This window comes from Prinia subflava, chromosome 29 (genome assembly GCF_021018805.1).
Source record: "Prinia subflava isolate CZ2003 ecotype Zambia chromosome 29, Cam_Psub_1.2, whole genome shotgun sequence".
NCBI lineage: Eukaryota > Metazoa > Chordata > Aves > Passeriformes > Cisticolidae > Prinia > Prinia subflava.
The window spans coordinates 2,456,579-2,474,687 of record NC_086275.1 but is presented as its reverse complement, the minus strand read 5'-3'; the positions used below and the strand labels follow the sequence as shown (position 1 = coordinate 2,474,687).

The following is an 18,109-nucleotide window of genomic DNA, read 5'->3' as shown; positions in this document are numbered from 1 at the left end:
CTGTTTTGGACATCAGATCAGCTGAAAAAGACAGCTTAACCACTAGTTGATTCTAACCAATAGCACCACAGGATATTCTGGAAAACAACCTTACAAAATTTAATGCTTATAAAAACGTAGAGGCAGTGTCTCTATTAAACATGATTTTTTTTTTTTCGGTCAGCACAATAACTTTGCTGTAGAAGAACTCTCAGTATAATTCAGAGGAGCAAAAGGAAAACTAGCCATCTGCTTCAACAGTTTTCTCTTTTATTTCACGATTGATTCACAATTTTTTTTGCCTTTATTCCATCATTTCATTTACAAAATATGTCAGAATTGTGCAAAGGTGTGTAGTTTGTCTTCTTGGGAGAAAGCTGTCTGTTTCTGTCCTCTGTAGCTGAAAAGACTGTAGCTAAAAATAGTCAGTCAAGGACACCCGTTCTGAAAAAAGTTGAATATTCAATTATCTCATAGAACCATAGGATCATTAAGTTGGAAAAGACCTCTAAGATCTATGAGACCAACCATTAACTCAGCATCTCTGTGTTCACCCCACCCATATCCCCAAGCCACATCCACACACCTTTTGAATATTTCCGTCTCAATAGAATTTTAAAATTTACAGCCTTAAAGATGACATTTGGTTGGAGAGCAGCGCTGTTTTCAGCTAAGGTGACAGTCAGTGGTATGGATCTTAGCTAATAGGCACATCCTTCATGTATTAACTTTCTGTGGAATTTTTACAACAATTTCCTGTCAGTACAAAAACTATGGCAAATGACAAGTGTAAGTGTGTAATGATGGCATAATTGAAGGCTTCTGTGTAATGTATTCATGCTGGTTACTGATTTTAAAATTTAATATTGTGTTAAATTTGGTCAAAAATCTATTGTTTATACTCAAATTAGTTTTACATAATGTTCAATGTAGAGAAAAATAGTCTACTGAGATGTTTAAATCCTGGCTCCTCTACGGTACACAGACTCTTGATGACTCCTGTATTATTAAGTTCTTCATCTCACCTTCTGAGTGGTTGATAAATCTGTTAGAGAAGATGGTAGGCTGTCTTACCACATCTCCTGACCATATCTTTCCCCTTCTCATCCTTTAGATCAAAAGGTCCTTTCAGCAAAGTTCGCGCAGGTCCTGGTCGGGGTCGGAAGCGTAAGATGGCTCTGTCCAGCCAGTCAGCATCATCAGATGGAGGATACCTGGAACAGACGGATGTCTTGGACTTCTGCAGAGATGGCAGCAACACCTTGAAGTTTAACAAGAAAACCAAAGGGCTTATAGATGGCCTTACTAAATTCTTCACTCCCTCCCCTGATGGACGAAAAGCTCGAGGAGAAGTGGTAGACTATTCTCAGCAGTATAGGATCAGAAAAAAGGGTACCAGGAAATCTAGTACTTCAGAATGGCCCACAGGTAAAGATTTTTCACCCTGCCAATGTAAGTACCCTGTATACCAAGCAAATATTCAAAGGCTAGGATGTCGAAGTGTGAAAGAATTGGTAGAGGCTGGAAACTTTGAGCTGGATGTTAACACTGGAATGCATTTATCTTTGGTGCATTGAGGGAAAATATGAGCTGGAAAAAGTGATCCTAGAGACCTTAGCCTGTTTATATATGGTGGCAAGGTGTGATGAGGGGTTGAATGATTACAGTGAGGTAGAATGCCAATTGGTAAGGAGGCATTTGCAGATAGCCCAGGAAATGGGTTAAATAATGTCATATTTGAAAGCAATAACGTAGGCAGTGGTTCATGAAAATTAAGAGCAGCATGGTAGAAGTATGAAATGGAAAATAGATAACTAAAAACAGTCCGACAGACCCGTGAGTTTCCAATCTATGGATGCATGCAAATGTTTCCTTATTTTCTCAGCCATAGAGGAGCCTGTTTGTGTGGCTTGGCATCTTCTTGTGGAAAACTATCATTTCCCTTTGGAGAGCAGTTCTGCTTTCCTTGGTTTTTTTGCTTTTCTAGCTTAAAGTATTATCTATGCCTGAACATTTGTTAAATTCCTTTATTCAGATATTTGCAGTTTTGTTGAATGGTTCTGAATTTTTCCTAAGCAGGTGGTGGGAAGTATTCCACAATAAAATACTATGCTTACAGCTTTAGAATAGTTACCTGCATTAACCTTGCTGGTGCTGGAGGAACAGCAATGTGACTTTATGCTTTGGGAGTGAGGTGAAGTGTCTAGAGGGTTTTGTTGTTTTTTTTGTTTAGGTTTGTTTGTTTGTTTTTGTTGAAGGGATGTTTCTAAGGTGATAAATGTAGGTGTTCCTGGTTTTGGTTTTATCAGATAAGGCATTTCAATAGTTGTGATCCTTGTTTGTGAAAAACAGGCTTAATGGTAAGCCATTTATTCCTTCATGGTACTTCTAGGTGGCGACATTTGGACTTGCTTAATATAGGACAGTACTACTTATATGGTCCCAAATCTAGAACTTGTTCTTCCTTTGTGGTCCCAAATCTGACTAGAAAATCCCATCAATAAAACCTGGCACAATGTGTGACTACAGCCAGGTGTTGTTTGCCACTGCACTGAAAGCAAACACTTTTTTGTAAATGTAGGTGAAGAAAATTTTCTCTCTCATTTACAGACAATCAGGATGGCTGGGATGGAAAACAAGAGACTGAAGAACGTTTTTTTGGAAGCCAGGATGTCTTAAATGAAAAAGACATGGAGTTGTTTCGAGATATTCAGGAACAAGCACTGCAGGTAAAGTCAAATTTTCAGTGTCTGGCAGTAAGTACCAAATCTAAAACAAGCTTAAACAAATCTAAAACCACCCCCCAACAACCAAATAACAAGAAATACAGACTTCAGATGAGTCTGTCTGTCACAGAAGCTAATGTGCTTAGTTTCTGCTGCTTGAAAGTAACAGCAAACTGACCTCAAGAGAGCTGAAGAATACTATAAAAGTGAGCATAAGAGTGTAAGAGGTTAAGGTGGCTAAAAAACCTTGAGGGTTGTGGTTTTAGTCCTCTCAGAACTGTTAAATAGCTGGTAAAACGTGGACTGTGAAAACAATAAAACATGGGATGGCTTGCTAGCAGTATGGGTCACATAGAGTCTCTGAGTAGTTAAAACATTCTTTTTCTAGATACTTCAGCTCCTTATGGAACAGGATAGAGCATTGCTGTTTGTGTCTGTGTACACGTTGATGGATGTTTACCAATACAGGTTGCTGTTCCTTTTCATCTACAGCTCCATGAAATATGGATGCCTAGGATTAAATCCTGAGGGGACTTTTGCTGATACCAGTCCCACTTAGGAAGCTTAGCAAGATGTTAATGTGAAATGTTACCTTTCAAACGCTAACCCATTGTCCTGGGTACAGCTGTCTCATTGTGCTAGAATAAATTTGCATATAGGTAATTCACTGGTACTCTTCACATTAGTTACTGACCTCCTGCATAAAATGTTCACATTTGTTAGTAACTTCGGTCCAGGCACTTCGTATGACAATGCAAGACTGGTGGGAATACTTGGATTTCTATAATTCTGTGTGTGACAGTCTTTTGAGATAGAAGCTTCATGAGTTGAGAAAGCATTTGTTTTCTTTTAAAGTAGAGAATTTAGTATCCTTACTTTGCTATAAAATATACAGTTACTGTCAGAGGGATGGGGGGGAAAAAAAGGTTGTGTAAGCAGTTTAAAATACTATATTTTCTACTTTTTTTCTTCTAATAGACATGAGCTTTTTCTTTAATTCTTCAGCACTTGTGATGATAAGCAGATAGCCACATCCTGAATATTGGTTTGGTTGCTGCTACATTCACAGTAGTCTATCTAGTCTCAGAGCTGGGAAGACACTAATGTGTGATGTTAAATACTTGCATATTCTAGTTTTTAACCTTAGGATCAGTTTATGTTTCTGGTTTTCACTGTTGAAATAACAAGAATGAAAATTACAGCTAGACTCAAAAAAGACTGTGTTAAACTTAGCTTTCTACTAATTTGTATTTTAAAAATATGACAGGCAACACTGTGAATGGTAGTGGAGGTACATGGTATGATAATGTTCAATAATTCTTTCTTTTTGTGAATTACATGGTTGCTTAAAGTGTGACTAGTACTGGGTTTTAATGTCAGAGAGCAACATCTGCCTCTTCCTAATTACCAGTGAGTTCAAGCAGGATGGACTGTGTAGATAAAAATGTTTTAATTTATTTAATATTAAAAGTCTTTCACTTGGAAATTCATGGAAACTTGGGTTTTTTTCCCCTTGCATAGAAAGTAGGGGTGACTGGGCCTCCTGATCCACAAGTCCGCTGCCCTTCTGTTATCGAATTTGGCAAGTACGAAATCCAAACCTGGTACTCCTCCCCATATCCACAGGAATATTCGAGGTAAGACTCTACTTTGTTCTTCAGTGTTTGTGGAAAAGCTGTACTCCAGCAGGCATAGAAATCTGGTGTTTCTACATTTTGGTGTCTGAAAGACTGTTCTGCTGTGCTACACATATAGTTGCTTTGCTGTTCTCCTCCTTAAGAACTTTGCAAATTGCTTAAACTGCAAACTTTCTGAATTTATTTGGAAAGAGGAATGACTTGTAAGGGCTATAGCTAGAAAAAGAAAATTAAGTGAAACTCTGTTCTGCCATTTAATAAGAACATGTGGGCTGTCATAAGTAATTGTTCTAGGTGTACAAAACCTAGAGTTCATATACTCTAGCCCAAGCTGGAGTATAAAAATGGAGTTAAATTACAAGAATTTTGAGATACTTGTATTCCAGTTGTTCATGTCTGTGTAGTATGTAAAATGGTTTTAAAGCAAGTGGGTAGGTGGTGCTGTGACCCATCACTAAAGGGTTTTATGTACATACAGCTGGGATGTCATCTGTGATGACAAGGAAAATAAGGGAATAGGAAATATTCATCTCATCCATCCTAGCATCAACAACACAAAGTTGGGAGTTACTGTTTTTTCTCTTAGGATTTTAATCTATTTCTTCTGGCGTAACTTCATAATGTAAATGTAATTATGCAGCACATTAGGGACACTCTTTCAATATTCATTTGTTACAGAAAAAGTGTCATGACTTTAACTATGGTAAGGTGGTTTTGCCCTCATTAGCACACACACAAGGTCGGTGTATATTTGGTGTATATTTTGTAAACTTGTTTTCTTCAAGTTCTCTATTGGCAGGAGTGAGGAAATTTATACAAAGGACTCTGTCTTCAGTCTCTGTTCTTTCTGTATCCTTGTTTACAGGCTACCGAAGTTGTACCTTTGTGAATTCTGTCTAAAATATATGAAAAGCAGAACTATTCTCCAACAGCATATGAAAAAATGTGGCTGGTTTCATCCTCCAGCCAATGAAATTTACAGAAAAAATAATATATCAGTCTTTGAGGTAAGTTAGAAATTATCTATAAAATAGGGTCCTCAGCACCTTAATCATGTGATAAATTTTTTTATAGTCCTAAAAATCTTCATTCTTGAAACACTGAGTTTCCAAGAGTGAAGAGCAACAAGCAAGCAGCCAGTAGGAGCTGACCTTGCATATAGATTGTTCATCCGTATAACATAGAAGACTCACTTTGTAAAAACCTGTTTATTTTTGTTTTAGGGAAATTAATTTTAAGTTGTCTTTTAAGCTATTGATTGTAACAGTGATTTGGTCACTATTCTTTGGATGTTTTAAGTCCTTTGAGATGCTACCTGTGACAGAGAAGCCTTCTCTCATGTTAAGACATTTCAAATGTATGGGGATACTTGGGTGAAGCCTGTCCTTGTGTAACAGCAGATGGAGTGACAGAACTTTTCCTCATGTCTCTAAGGTTGATGGCAATGTCAGCACTATCTACTGCCAGAATTTGTGCTTGTTAGCTAAACTCTTCTTGGATCACAAGACTCTCTATTATGATGTGGAGCCATTTCTTTTCTATGTGCTGACACAGAATGATGTTAAGGGCTGTCACCTTGTTGGTTACTTTTCCAAGGTAAGTATTTGGGTAGGAATTGTTTGGTATGATGAGCAGTGCTGCTTTGGTTTCTTTAAATTGTTGTAATTTACGCTCTTGCATTTTTATATAATAAATTATGTAATACAGGTATAGACATCTCTTGAAAGGTTTTTTTTATATCACATTTGGAGTTAGTAAACCCCAGTTTCCTGTAATATTGAATAGCATATACTTACTAAGGAACTTGTACTGCAGCTAGTGGATAAAAAAACTTCTCAAATTACTTCCTGCTCTTGATGGAGATTAGGTAGTACTGTTTGTGAGATAGAACTGCTTGGTAATTATGTTTATCTCACCTTTTGTTCTGTATATGTATTGTTTTCCAAACAAGTTTGCAAACTTTGCACCTGATTCGAAACCTTTTATTTTTTTTGAGGGAACAGGGCCAAAATTCCAGATAGGGCTTTTGTTAAGATTCTTATCTTAATTATTTCAATTATTTTTAAATAGTTTTATTTGAAGCTTTTTTTCTTTTCTCAGATCAGCAGGTATGAGACTGGATTTTGGTATTTTGTGCTTGTAACATTTAAAGAAACACTGGAATATTGGCAGTCATTTGCAATGAATTTAGCTGCCTTTAGATTTATTCTTAGAACCTATCTTCTCTGCATCCCATGTTCTTTACTGTATGTTATCTAAGCAGAAGGTTATGTCAGGTTTTCATTCTTTTTGCTTTCCTTATCTGAAATTATGATAGAGTTGTAATATTGTCTCTTTGAAGTCTTTCCTTGGTGTTACTCTTCCTAAGAAACTGACTGTGGCTTCCTGTCTCACTTTTTACTCTAGAACTACTTAGGCATTTTTACAGAACAACTTACACTATTTCTCACTGATCTGCTTTCTTAATGTCATGCTTTTTTTTCAACAGGAAAAACACTGCCAACAGAAGTACAATGTTTCCTGTATAATGATTCTTCCACAATACCAGCGTAAGGGCTATGGCAGGTTCCTAATTGACTTCAGTAAGGAACTTTTTCTTTACTTTTTTTAGTCTGTCTTTTCATATTTTAAAGGATTAACTGTAGAAGTGGATATTTTTCAAAATAAAACACATCTCAGGACAAAGGCTTCTAAAGGTCACAAAATCATCTGAACTTCACCATTTACTCTTTTTGTTGGAACTTCCACTCTAAAGACAAATTGATCATTTTTCCCTTAATTCCAATGTTTTCTGTGTAAACCACTTAAGGTAGAAACTCAAGGCATGTGTCAGTATAGTGATTTTAGCAGAGGCTTGTCTTGTGCATGTAGTTCCTTATACAGAAAGCCAGCTGTAAGACTGCATAGTCTGAGGAAATCTTCAGCAGCTTGATTAGGTGAATGAGTGTCTTACATTTTAATTTAACTTTGAGAGCAATAAAACCTGACATACTTAAGCTCTGAACACTCAAATAATTCTGAGATTCATACATGTATCTCAGTAACATCATGGGAAAACTTCTCCTGTAACTGTACATCATTTAGTTATTCTATATTCTATTATTTAGTTATAACTATACATCGTTTATTATACCTAGGGCAATATAATACAGGCCTCTCTGTGGACATACAAATGTTGGAGTTCATGTTCAGAGGAAAACTCTGGTAGAATTATATCAGAATGATATATTTTACAGATAAGTTTTTGTTCTTCTGAAAATACTGGTGAAGCCAAAGAACTCAAGGACGTGTCTTGAGAACTCAACAAATGCAAGTTATGTTAGAACAGAAATGAGAAGGCACATTTGTAATCTTCTTCCATCCATCCCTCTTTGTCTCACTGGATAGAATATAACCTCTCAGCCTTTATTGAACCTGTGCAATGTATCACAGTCTTAAATTAATAAAATCTCTGTAAATAGAGCTTGATACTCTCCAGTATGGTCCTGAAGTTTGACAGTAGAGAATTTTCAAGAAAATGACTAGTCATATTAGTTTTAGGAGTGTGTTTTTCCTTTGTCATTTCTAAAATTGCTATTGCAATTGTGCTTCAGGCTTGGTACAGTTTCTAGGGAGGCACCTGCTGCCGTCTCGTGGCATTACCTATAGTCAGTGTCTGATGGCAGCAGGGTTCAGAAATCTCATATTCAATCACTGAATAACAGGAGTTTAAACAAGCAAATAAAAAATTGGCCCAACACCTCGAAGTATCCTTCCCAGTTGTTGTCTACGTCTTGTAGGCAGCACTAAGCTATTATATGAGGTCTTTGTAGAAGTCGGGGTGGAAACAGAAGCTAATATTTTGAAACTTTTTTCTTGTGTATCTTTAGGCTATCTGCTTTCAAAGCGTGAGGGTCAAGCAGGATCTCCAGAGAAGCCCCTGTCAGACCTGGGGCGCCTGTCATATATGGCTTATTGGAAAAGTGTAATATTGGAGTGCCTTTATCATCAACGTGACAAGCAATTAAGCATCAAGAAATTGAGTAAGCTGACTGGAATCTGCCCTCAAGATATCACTTCCACTCTGCATCACTTACGAATGCTTGACTTCCGTAGTGATCAGTGAGTACAGGAGTCCTGTTGTAATACCAAATACCTTCTGATGTATTTCATTGAAATTTAATGGTGTTTGAAGACAAGTCACATTTAATAAGCATGATTTTACTAAAGACCTCAGTGTCCAGATTAGTCTTGTTTCAGACCATAGTGATTTGGTGAGTGTGGTTGTATTCTATTGTGTTTGTGTTAAAGTTGAAACTTGGAAAACTTGAGAATAGTTTTATGTCCTGATCTCACAGTATACCTTTAACCGGTGACATTTCTTTCAGACCCTTAAGCAAAATGTGCTAGGGTAGTGGGCCTGAGCAGTCCTTTTATTTCTCTTCAGTAGCTTTCACCTTATATTGCCCATTCCCCAAATGGCATACCCCTTGTCCATCTTGTCCATAATAAAAATTATATTCTGCAGCTGCATGTTACCGATGGAAGGATAATGGCTTCAACAGTAACAAGAAGTGGAAAGAATTTTAACATTTCCTCAGTTGTGAGATGCTTTCTTTGGTAGTTAGATGGTACTGCAAATTGTACTATTTTAACTGTTCTCTCTGAAGTTACTTGTGGCAGCACTGATTGAGAATAATTTCTGTAAAATACCTGTTTCATGTGGCAACACGTGCAGTTTTTCCCCTGTTACTGATTAGAGTATTATCACTGTTCAGATTTGTGATCATTCGTCGTGAGAAGCTTATCCAGGAACACATGGCAAAGCTTAGAACTAATGTCCGACCTATTGATGTGGATGCAGAATGTCTGCGTTGGACACCTGTTATAGTTTCCAACTCAGTTGTCTCTGAAGATGAAGAAGAGGAAACAGAGGATGGAGAAAATGAAGAGCAACAAAAGCAGAAAGAAAAGGATCCAGAGACCAGTGTAAGAGTGAATCTCTTATTTCTGTGTGGCACGTAGTTTGTACTTAATGCTTTTGGAGGCAGCACTAACAAAATTTCAAATGTGAAGACTGCACTTCTGTCATAATCATAAAAAGCAATGCAGTCATGGTTAGTTTATGTATCTTTATGATTTCAGATTAGAAAATAAAACTAGAGAAACATAAAGGCGTTGTGTGGAGAACAATCCGTGAAGGGGTTGCACTCGTACATCAGGTGGTGAGCGCTGAGTAGAATACTAAGAGGCAAATTATCTGCTGTTACCATATTTACATCAAACCAATTGGGCATTTTAATGGAAAAATAGCTTCAAGTTTTGCTCACTTTTTTCTTGAAAATTGCACAAAGTTAGATTTCTAACACCACTGAATGGCTGACTTAAGTGACTTGTTGGGAAGCTAAGTGAGGTATATTGTCACCTGTGAGAAAAGGAGTAGCAGGTAGCACTACATGAATCTCTTAAAGGTCAAATCTTTTGTGTAATCCCGGATTTTTAAAAGTCACTTTTGTTAAACCTTTCTGACTTTTTGCTCAAACACTTTCGTGGAATCAAATTCGGGATAGGCATTTTTGCTGTCTAAATAGGAAGTGTGAAATCTATTTGTTCTTATTTAAATCAGATGGTAAAGTCTGTGTCATGGGAGAAGAAAGAGCAGGAGCCTTACTCACCAACAGAGAGTGAAAAAAAGCCAGACATTGTTGCTCCAGCCAATTCTGCACGACCAAACAAGCACATTTTTCCCTTGGATAGTCTTCCTGCAAACAGTCAGCCATCAAGAAGAGGACGATGGAACCGCAAGAGCAAAAAACTTCATGAGCCTTTTTGTGAGAAGGAGCCAGCATTGCCCATCGAGGAAAAAACAGCAGTTTCCAGTGGACGATGCAGTGAATGTGAGGAAAAATCAGCAGCCTCACGAGGCCGGTGCAGTGACTGTGAAGAGAAGTCAGTGGCCTTGCAAGGAAGATGCAGTGAATGTGAGGAAAAATCTCCAGCCTCGAGAGGCAGGTATGCTGAAGATGAGGAAAAATCTGCAGTTTCCCAGGGACAGTATGGCAAAGGTGAAAAATCTGCAATTCCCCGTCGGCAGCACAGTGAAGGTGTGGAAAGGTGGAGGGGGCAATTGAAAAAGAACACAGAGCCACTGAAATGCAGATTCACAGAGGATTGCAACAGATTGCCCCGGCACTACAGTGATACTGATAGGGCACTTCTGAGGTGTTTTAGTGAGAGTAGTGAAGAGGAAGATGACGAGCCTCTGAGTCCTCGATCAAGCTCTCCACCTGTTCTCACCAAGCCAACATTGAAGCGAAAGGTGTGTGCCTTATTTCTTGTTTTTTCTGACTGTGTTATCCAGTCAGTTTTGGCAGTATGTTGGGGCTTTCTGAAGGATGGTGCAGTTCACGAGGTCTGTATTAAGTGTACAGGGAGCGCATGTTCAGAGTTCCAGAACTCTCTCTGCAGGGTGCTTCCTGATGACTTTTTCTAGTGGTGTTTTTTGGTGAGTAATAGGTAGGAGTTAGAGCGTTTTTTAGTTCTAGCTTCTATCTTGTGCTTTTGATTTTTTTTCTAACGTAGTTACTAAAGTTTTTTTCAGTTGTGCGAAATAGAAACAGATACAGTCTATTTATGAAAGAAGCTTGCAAAATGCAGATGCTCTCTAAACGATTGAAATCAGAGTGTAAAGTCTTTGAAATTATTTACCATGGAGATGTGAATTCTGTCAATGCGTTAAGCACCTGCTTTCTTCATGGGATGCTGCACTAAAAAGTTCTTTTCTATATAATTTTTGCACCTTATTCTAAGCTATTCACATCTGTGTTGTGGTGTGTCTAAAGTTCCAGCTGTTATGCATGACCTGTTAGCTTCAGCTGTTTAAATTCTAACTAGTGGTAGGTGCCAGACAGTAATTTCTAGTGAATTCTGCATTCTAGAAGGGAGCTCTCTGCTGTTCATGTTTTGTATTTATCTAGTGTTTCATTTCTACTGCACATGATGAAATATCTTCTCTTTTCCCACCTTCCACTTTCAGAAACCAGTTCTTCATCGGAAGAGGCGGGTCCGCAGGCGTAAGCACCACAACAGCAGTGTTGTCACTGAAACAATCTCAGAAACCACAGAAGTGCTGGATGAACCATTTGAGGACTCAGACTCTGAACGACCAATGCCTCAATTAGAGCCTACATTTGAGATTGAGGAGGAGGAAGAGGAAGAGGAGGAGGATGAAGAGGAAGAGAGTGAACTTTCATCCAGTGGATACTTTCGGCACTTAGCCCAACCAGACACACTCAGGCATAGACCCTCTTCTAAGAGGAAGTCCAGAGATGAGGAGGAGTCTGATGACAATAATGGTATGTATGGTGGTACTCTGGTGAAAGTTTGATAGATTGTGTTGGATGACAACAGCTCATTACATAACCAGCTGCTTTCTTTGGCTTGTAACTTCCAGCTGAAATGTAGGTTAGGCGTAAATTACCAGTAAAACTAGCCTCAGACATTCCCTAGCATTATGAAAATGTGCTGCATACATTTAACTATCTTACTGGCAGTGACCTGATCCCAAACTATTCTTTTAATTCAGCTTTCCTAATGGAATTGGTATCTGTGATTGTGGAAAAATCTGTGCAGCAGAGTCACTTAGAGAAGTAAAACAAAAATGAACTGGCAAGTCCCCAGTTTTCCATAAAAAAGGGAAATATTGAATTGTCTCTTCTGACATCCTCTTCATCATCACATTGCAACATGCTGCCAGTGAGCAGACCTTGATCCTTCTAAACTAATATTTCTAAGCTAATAAATAAATTCTAATACATTTCTAAGCTAATATTGAAGTTGATAATCATATTGGGCGTGCTTGGGAAGGCTTCCATGAATGCTTAGGTCAAACAAAAATGTTTGAACAGTGTCTTTAAATTTGTATTTTCAGGTAATCCACCCTTGAAACCATTATCTATGCTGAGGAATAGTGAAGCAAAAGATTCTTCACTTGAGCCAGATACTTCCACACCTATGAAAAAGAAGAAGGGATGGCCAAAAGGGAAAAGCCGGAAGCCAGTCCACTGGAAGAAAAGACCTGGTCGAAAACCAGGTTTTAAACTGAACCGGGAAGATGTGCCACTATCAGTTCAGGATGAAATAGTTGATGAAGTGGTAGCTAATTCAAAACCAGGGCGTAAGGCCAAAATTTCAGATAAAGAGGAATGCGTTGAGCAGAAAGACCTGCCTCTCACTGAGGAAAGGAAAGGGGAAGATACGAATATGGAAGCAGAAGAGATAGGAGATGGAGAAGGAGAAGATGCAGCCAGCAGTGAAGTAAGAGCAGTTTCTCCTGTGGACAGCAACAGCAGTCCAGTGCCAGAAGGAAAAGAGCCTGAGATAGAAGAGGAAGTAGAGGAGAAGCCACGGATTTTAGAAGAGCAGAGGCAATCAGAAGAAGAGCAGCAAGACTTAGATGAACCTGAACGTGACCATGAGGAAGAAGAGGAAGTTGCAGTAGCAACAAATCAAAATGAAGATCATGATGCTGATGATGAAGACGATGGTCATCCAGAGTCTTTGAAGAAAAAGGACTTGGAGGAACAGCCTGTTAAAGAAGGGGTGAAGGAGGAGCCTCAGGTGCAAGAATGTTTTTTAGAAGCAAGCGTACCAAGCGGTAGAGAAGATGCAAAAGAAAAAGATGAAGCAGAGGCAGATTCTGAGGAAGAGCAGATTTCCAATGAGACATCAGTGGGTTCAGAGCATGTCCCTGGGTCTGAAGATGATCATGAAGAAGAGCAAAGTAATAAAGAGGGGTTAATTGAATTAAAGGAAGAGGAGGAGATTCCTCATAGTGAACTAGATCTTGAAACTGTTCAAGCAGTCCAATCCTTGACACAGGAGGAAAGCAATGAGCATGATGTAGCTTACCAGGACTGTGAAGAAACACTTGCAGCTTGTCAGACTTTGCAGAGTTATACCCAGACTGAGGAGGATCCTCAGATATCAATGGTTGAAGATTGCCAGGCCTCAGAACACAACAGTCCAATATCCTCTGTTCAGTCCCACCCCAGCCAGTCTGTGCGTTCTGTCAGCAGCCCAAATGTGCCCGCTCTGGAGAGCAGTTACACACAGATAAGTCCTGAGCAAGGATCCCTGTCCGCACCCTCTATGCAGAACATGGAGACCAGCCCCATGATGGATGTGCCTTCAGTATCAGACCACTCTCAGCAGGTGGTGGATAGTGGCTTCAGTGACCTTGGCAGCATTGAGAGCACTACAGAGAATTATGAAAACCCCAGCAGCTATGACTCCACCATGGGAGGCAGCATTTGTGGAAATAACTCTTCCCAGAGCAGCTGTTCATATGGAGGACTGTCTTCTTCCAGCAGCCTCACTCAGAACAGTTGTGTTGTCACTCAGCAAATGGCAAACATTGGCAGCAGTTGCAGCATGATGCAGCAAAACAGTGTCCAGCCTGCAGCAAACTGTAATATCAAGTCACCTCAGAGCTGTGTAGTAGAAAGGCCCCCAAGTAACCAGCAACCAACAACACAGCCCCAACAGCAGCAGCCTCAGTCCCAGCAGCCACAGCCCCCACCTCCACCCCAGCAGCAACCTCCATTATCTCAGTGTAGCATGAATAACAGCTTCACCCCAGCACCTATGATCATGGAAATACCTGAATCAGGCAGCACCGGGAACATAAGCATCTATGAGAGGATTCCAGGGGATTTTGGTGCTGGGAGCTATTCACAACCATCAGCCACGTTCAGTTTAGCCAAGTTGCAACAGCTGACAAACACCATTATGGACCCTCATGCCATGCCTTATAGCCATTCTCCTGCTGTGACTTCCTATGCAACCAGCGTTTCTCTTTCCAACACAGGGCTGGCACAGCTAGCTCCCTCTCACCCCCTGGCTGGCACCCCACAAGCACAAGCCACTATGACACCCCCACCAAACTTGGCATCCACCACCATGAACCTCACATCACCTCTGCTTCAGTGTAATATGTCTGCCACCAATATTGGTATTCCCCATACGCAGAGGCTGCAGGGGCAGATGCCAGTCAAGGGGCACATTTCCATCCGCTCCAAGTCAGCCCCCCTGCCCTCAGCCACCGCTCACCAGCAGCAGCTGTACGGCCGCAGCCCCCCCGCCGTGGCCATGCAGGCTGGGCCTCGCACCCTGGCCGTGCAGCGGGGCATGAACATGGGGGTCAACCTGATGCCAACCACCCCATACAACGTGAACTCCATGAACATGAACACCCTGAATGCCATGAACAGCTACAGAATGACACAGCCCATGATGAACAGCAGTTACCATAGTAACCCTGCCTACATGAATCAGACAGCACAGTATCCTATGCAGATGCAGATGGGAATGATGGGGAGCCAGGCCTATACCCAGCAGCCTATGCAGCCAAATCCTCATGGAAACATGATGTACACTGGCCCCTCCCATCACAGCTACATGAACGCTGCTGGGGTGCCCAAGCAGTCTCTTAATGGACCATACATGAGAAGATGAGCAAGATCAACTTGCATCCTAAAAACTGAAATAAATATAAATAAAGGAACCTTTTATACTGACGAACCAGAGAAAATGGACCTTTTTCCAGTTAAAATATTGCTGTAGATTTAGAGGGATTTTCTTTGGTTTATTTTATTTTTTAGGAAGCCTGTCTTTATTTTTTTTTTTTTAATTTTTGTTTGTTTGTTTTTCTTTTCTTCACAATCGTCAAACATTTTACAGCTAAAATCACTTACAGATGTTTTTTAGATGGGAAACATGCACAATTCTCATAATTTAAAAAGAGCCTTACTTTGCTGACAAAGTGGACAGACTATGTGTAACGTGAAATCATTTTCCTAAATTTGATTTTCAATGTATGTCCTTTTCCCCTGTGCCCCTCTGTATGCAGTTTCTAGTGCTGCAGCCATGTAAAATGTTTGACATCTCAAAGAAAAACAACCCTTCCCTCTAAACCCCACCTAACATTTCCTACTTCTAGCAGGAGGCACTTATTGAGAGATTTGGAAGGGGACACAGAGGATAAATGAAGATCTTTATTTCTGCAAGTCAGGAAAAACCTTTAATTTTCCTTGACTCCCTCACCCTCAGTAAAATTTGGAGTTAGGTGTAAACAAGAAACCACATTGGTGTTTTTATAGATGAGTTAAATGAAATGGTATGTTTTATGCTGAAAATATAATGTAACTTTTAAATGATCCCATTTACCACCCAGACATGCACATGAACACACATGTGCATGCGTGCACACATTCTGTCACTGAACTGCTGGAAGCATCTCAAGAGAGAACTTGTTCTGTATCCCTTCAGCAGTGGTGAGGAGGACAGGGTGAGTAATGGTCTGTTAGAACAAGGAAATGGTTACAGGCTCTTCTGGTGACCTGCGGCTCAGCCACAGCTCTGACATCCCACACTGCTTTAGCACCTACTTGGAAATGCTGAGGGCTTTGGTTCTGAGCCTTGGAGTCAGACTGAGCTCACAAGCAGCTGTTTCCAGTTAATCTCTTGGTTTGGGAAATGCTGGAAGAAAAAGTGTGCATTTGGTGACTGGGATGAGAACCCTGTGGTGTCCTTGTCACTCTTCCGTTCCTGGTCTGGGGTAGGAAGTTGCTGAATGTGCCGCTTTCTGGGGGTCAGTGATGTTTTTCCTGATTCTCCTACTATTTTATAGGAATAGCCACACATTTGATCTAGTGTGGGAAAAGAAGGGAATCTGCCTCTTTTACAGCAGTGAAACCGTCCCAACACCATAGCAGGATCTAGGCGGCAGGATTTTGCTGTTTATTACTGCAAAATCCAATTTACATTTTTGGCTACACTGCTGGCATGTCACCCAGTACAAAAAGGGACAACCCTTTAATGTAAAGTTCTTTTTTTATTGTATATGAAGTAGAAATGCAGACATATTAATAAGACTAATTACTTTTGTTTTTAAACCAAAAGAATCTAAAAGTTGGGGTTTCTTCAGATGCACTAAAATGGACTTTCCTCCAGTAACTGCTAAATTAGGCAGAATTCAAAGGACTTCCACTTTTTATTTCTGTTTAGTTTTGAGCATGTACAAGGCTGTATAGGACCCCATTTCTCTGTATATACTATTCCAGTTCCAAATAACCCGTGTAGAAAGCGCACTGTGCTGCCCTCTCTTCTTAGATCTTCAGCTGTGTCGCTGCTTCCTGGGGGTGGGGGTGGGTCTGAGACAGGAGGAGAAGCTGTTGAAATGAGGGCCATGAATTTAGTTTGTTTGCCTTTATGTTTGGTTTGGTTTTGTATGGGTTTTTTTATCAATTGGGCAGCTCCCTTTTCCACAAACCTTTGTGACTGTAGAACTATTGTAGAAAAAAAAAAAGTTCTTTTCTATATATAAAAAGAAATTATCCAACGCAGTAATATTGGTACCTACCATTTTTTCACTTCTGTTTAAAAAAAAATGTATTTTTAGCAAGATAACTTGGGTAATCTTCTAAAAGAAATTAAAAAACTCACTGTTAGTGACTTCGATGCCTTTTAAAAATAAGAGCTTTTTCATTTCATTCCATCTTTAAAATTTTTTATCTTTGTTGTAGAATATTAAAAACTATTTTAAGAAAGATAAAATTCTCTTTAAAGAGATCTCTAGAGTGTGTGAATAGGAGCTCCAGATGCCTCTAAAAGCCGCATGTACAAATGAAGCTGAGTCTATTCCTGTCTGTTTATATTTGCTTTTCCTGTTTTGTAACCTCTTTGTACTTTGTTCATGGTGACTTGTAAGCTAAGGGGAAGGGGGTGCCTAGATGCCTTTGTAATTCTCCATGTCATACGCTCCTGGCTGGATGGTCTCCCTTCCTCTCCTTGTATGTAATATCACTTTTTTTTCCCCTTTCTAGCAAGTACTTTCAAAAGAACTCTGTACATTTTAACATAAAAAAATAAATTATGTTGAGCCATTTTGGATGTCAGTTGTGGGTGTAAATTTTTTTTCTTCCATTTGAGTGGTGAATGCTGTCCCTGATGCTTGGTCCTGGAAGTATGATTCTAGGTGGGCCTGTTCACCTAAAAGAGAATTCCCTTATGAGACCTCTTGTTCATGTTAATTTATATCTAGAATTTCTAATTAGAGAAAAATTAGGAAGAACAAACTTGAATCTTTTCCAGAAATCACCACCTTCAAATTCCTCTCTGCCAAGGCTGGCGAAAACCAAGTATGGTCCTGGTTTTTATCAGCTTCAATTTGTAATTTTGACTTGCATCCTTTAAAACAGGCAGTTTGTGTTTGAAGTTTTCCCCACCCTCTTGAGCTGCTCTTTCATCTGTAATGAGAACCTCGAATAGGAGGAGAACGAGACATTTTACCCAGCATGGTTTGTCCTGCAGCATTAAGGCACGATTGGATCATTGAAGCCCCATCCCGCTCTGGCGGTGCACATTCCTCCACAGGCTCAGAGCTCTGACACCGCTAGAGGGAAGCACAGTTCCAGCTTCGATGCTGGAGTTTCCCTGTGACAACCATGGTGAACCTCGGGAAAAAACCACTGCCTCGCCCTCCTGTGAGCCGGGGGCTGCCCGAGCCATATAATCTTGATTTTTTATGGGATGTGGCCATCCCAGTGGCCACAAGAACCTTCCAAAGGCTTTTCCACAGACGTGCTGTCACAAGGTTGTCTTCAAGAAGTTAGGCTGTTTATGAAAAGTGTTATTTGATCAAATAAGGCTGCATTTTTAATTGGTTGTTAATTTAAAAATAACAGCAAAATGCCAGCCTCAGTTTGTGTGGCGTAAGTTGATGACAAC

General features: G+C 39.8%; 1 protein-coding gene across 1 annotated transcript in view; it reads left to right on the top strand.

Moving 5' to 3' along the window:
• The window catches only part of KAT6A (lysine acetyltransferase 6A), a 30,269-nt gene extending 12,992 nt beyond the window's left edge, over positions 1-17,277 (top strand). Inside the window, exons 8-18 of the mRNA XM_063420149.1 lie at positions 1,094-1,407; positions 2,590-2,708; positions 4,227-4,342; positions 5,208-5,349; positions 5,777-5,938; positions 6,831-6,924; positions 8,212-8,443; positions 9,100-9,310; positions 9,948-10,640; positions 11,358-11,676; positions 12,252-17,277. Coding sequence (XP_063276219.1) covers positions 1,094-1,407; positions 2,590-2,708; positions 4,227-4,342; positions 5,208-5,349; positions 5,777-5,938; positions 6,831-6,924; positions 8,212-8,443; positions 9,100-9,310; positions 9,948-10,640; positions 11,358-11,676; positions 12,252-14,836 — 4,987 coding nt within the window. The 3' untranslated portion in view covers positions 14,837-17,277. The remainder of the gene's footprint in view (positions 1-1,093; positions 1,408-2,589; positions 2,709-4,226; positions 4,343-5,207; positions 5,350-5,776; positions 5,939-6,830; positions 6,925-8,211; positions 8,444-9,099; positions 9,311-9,947; positions 10,641-11,357; positions 11,677-12,251) is intronic.
• The last annotated feature ends 832 nt before the right edge of the window (positions 17,278-18,109 follow it).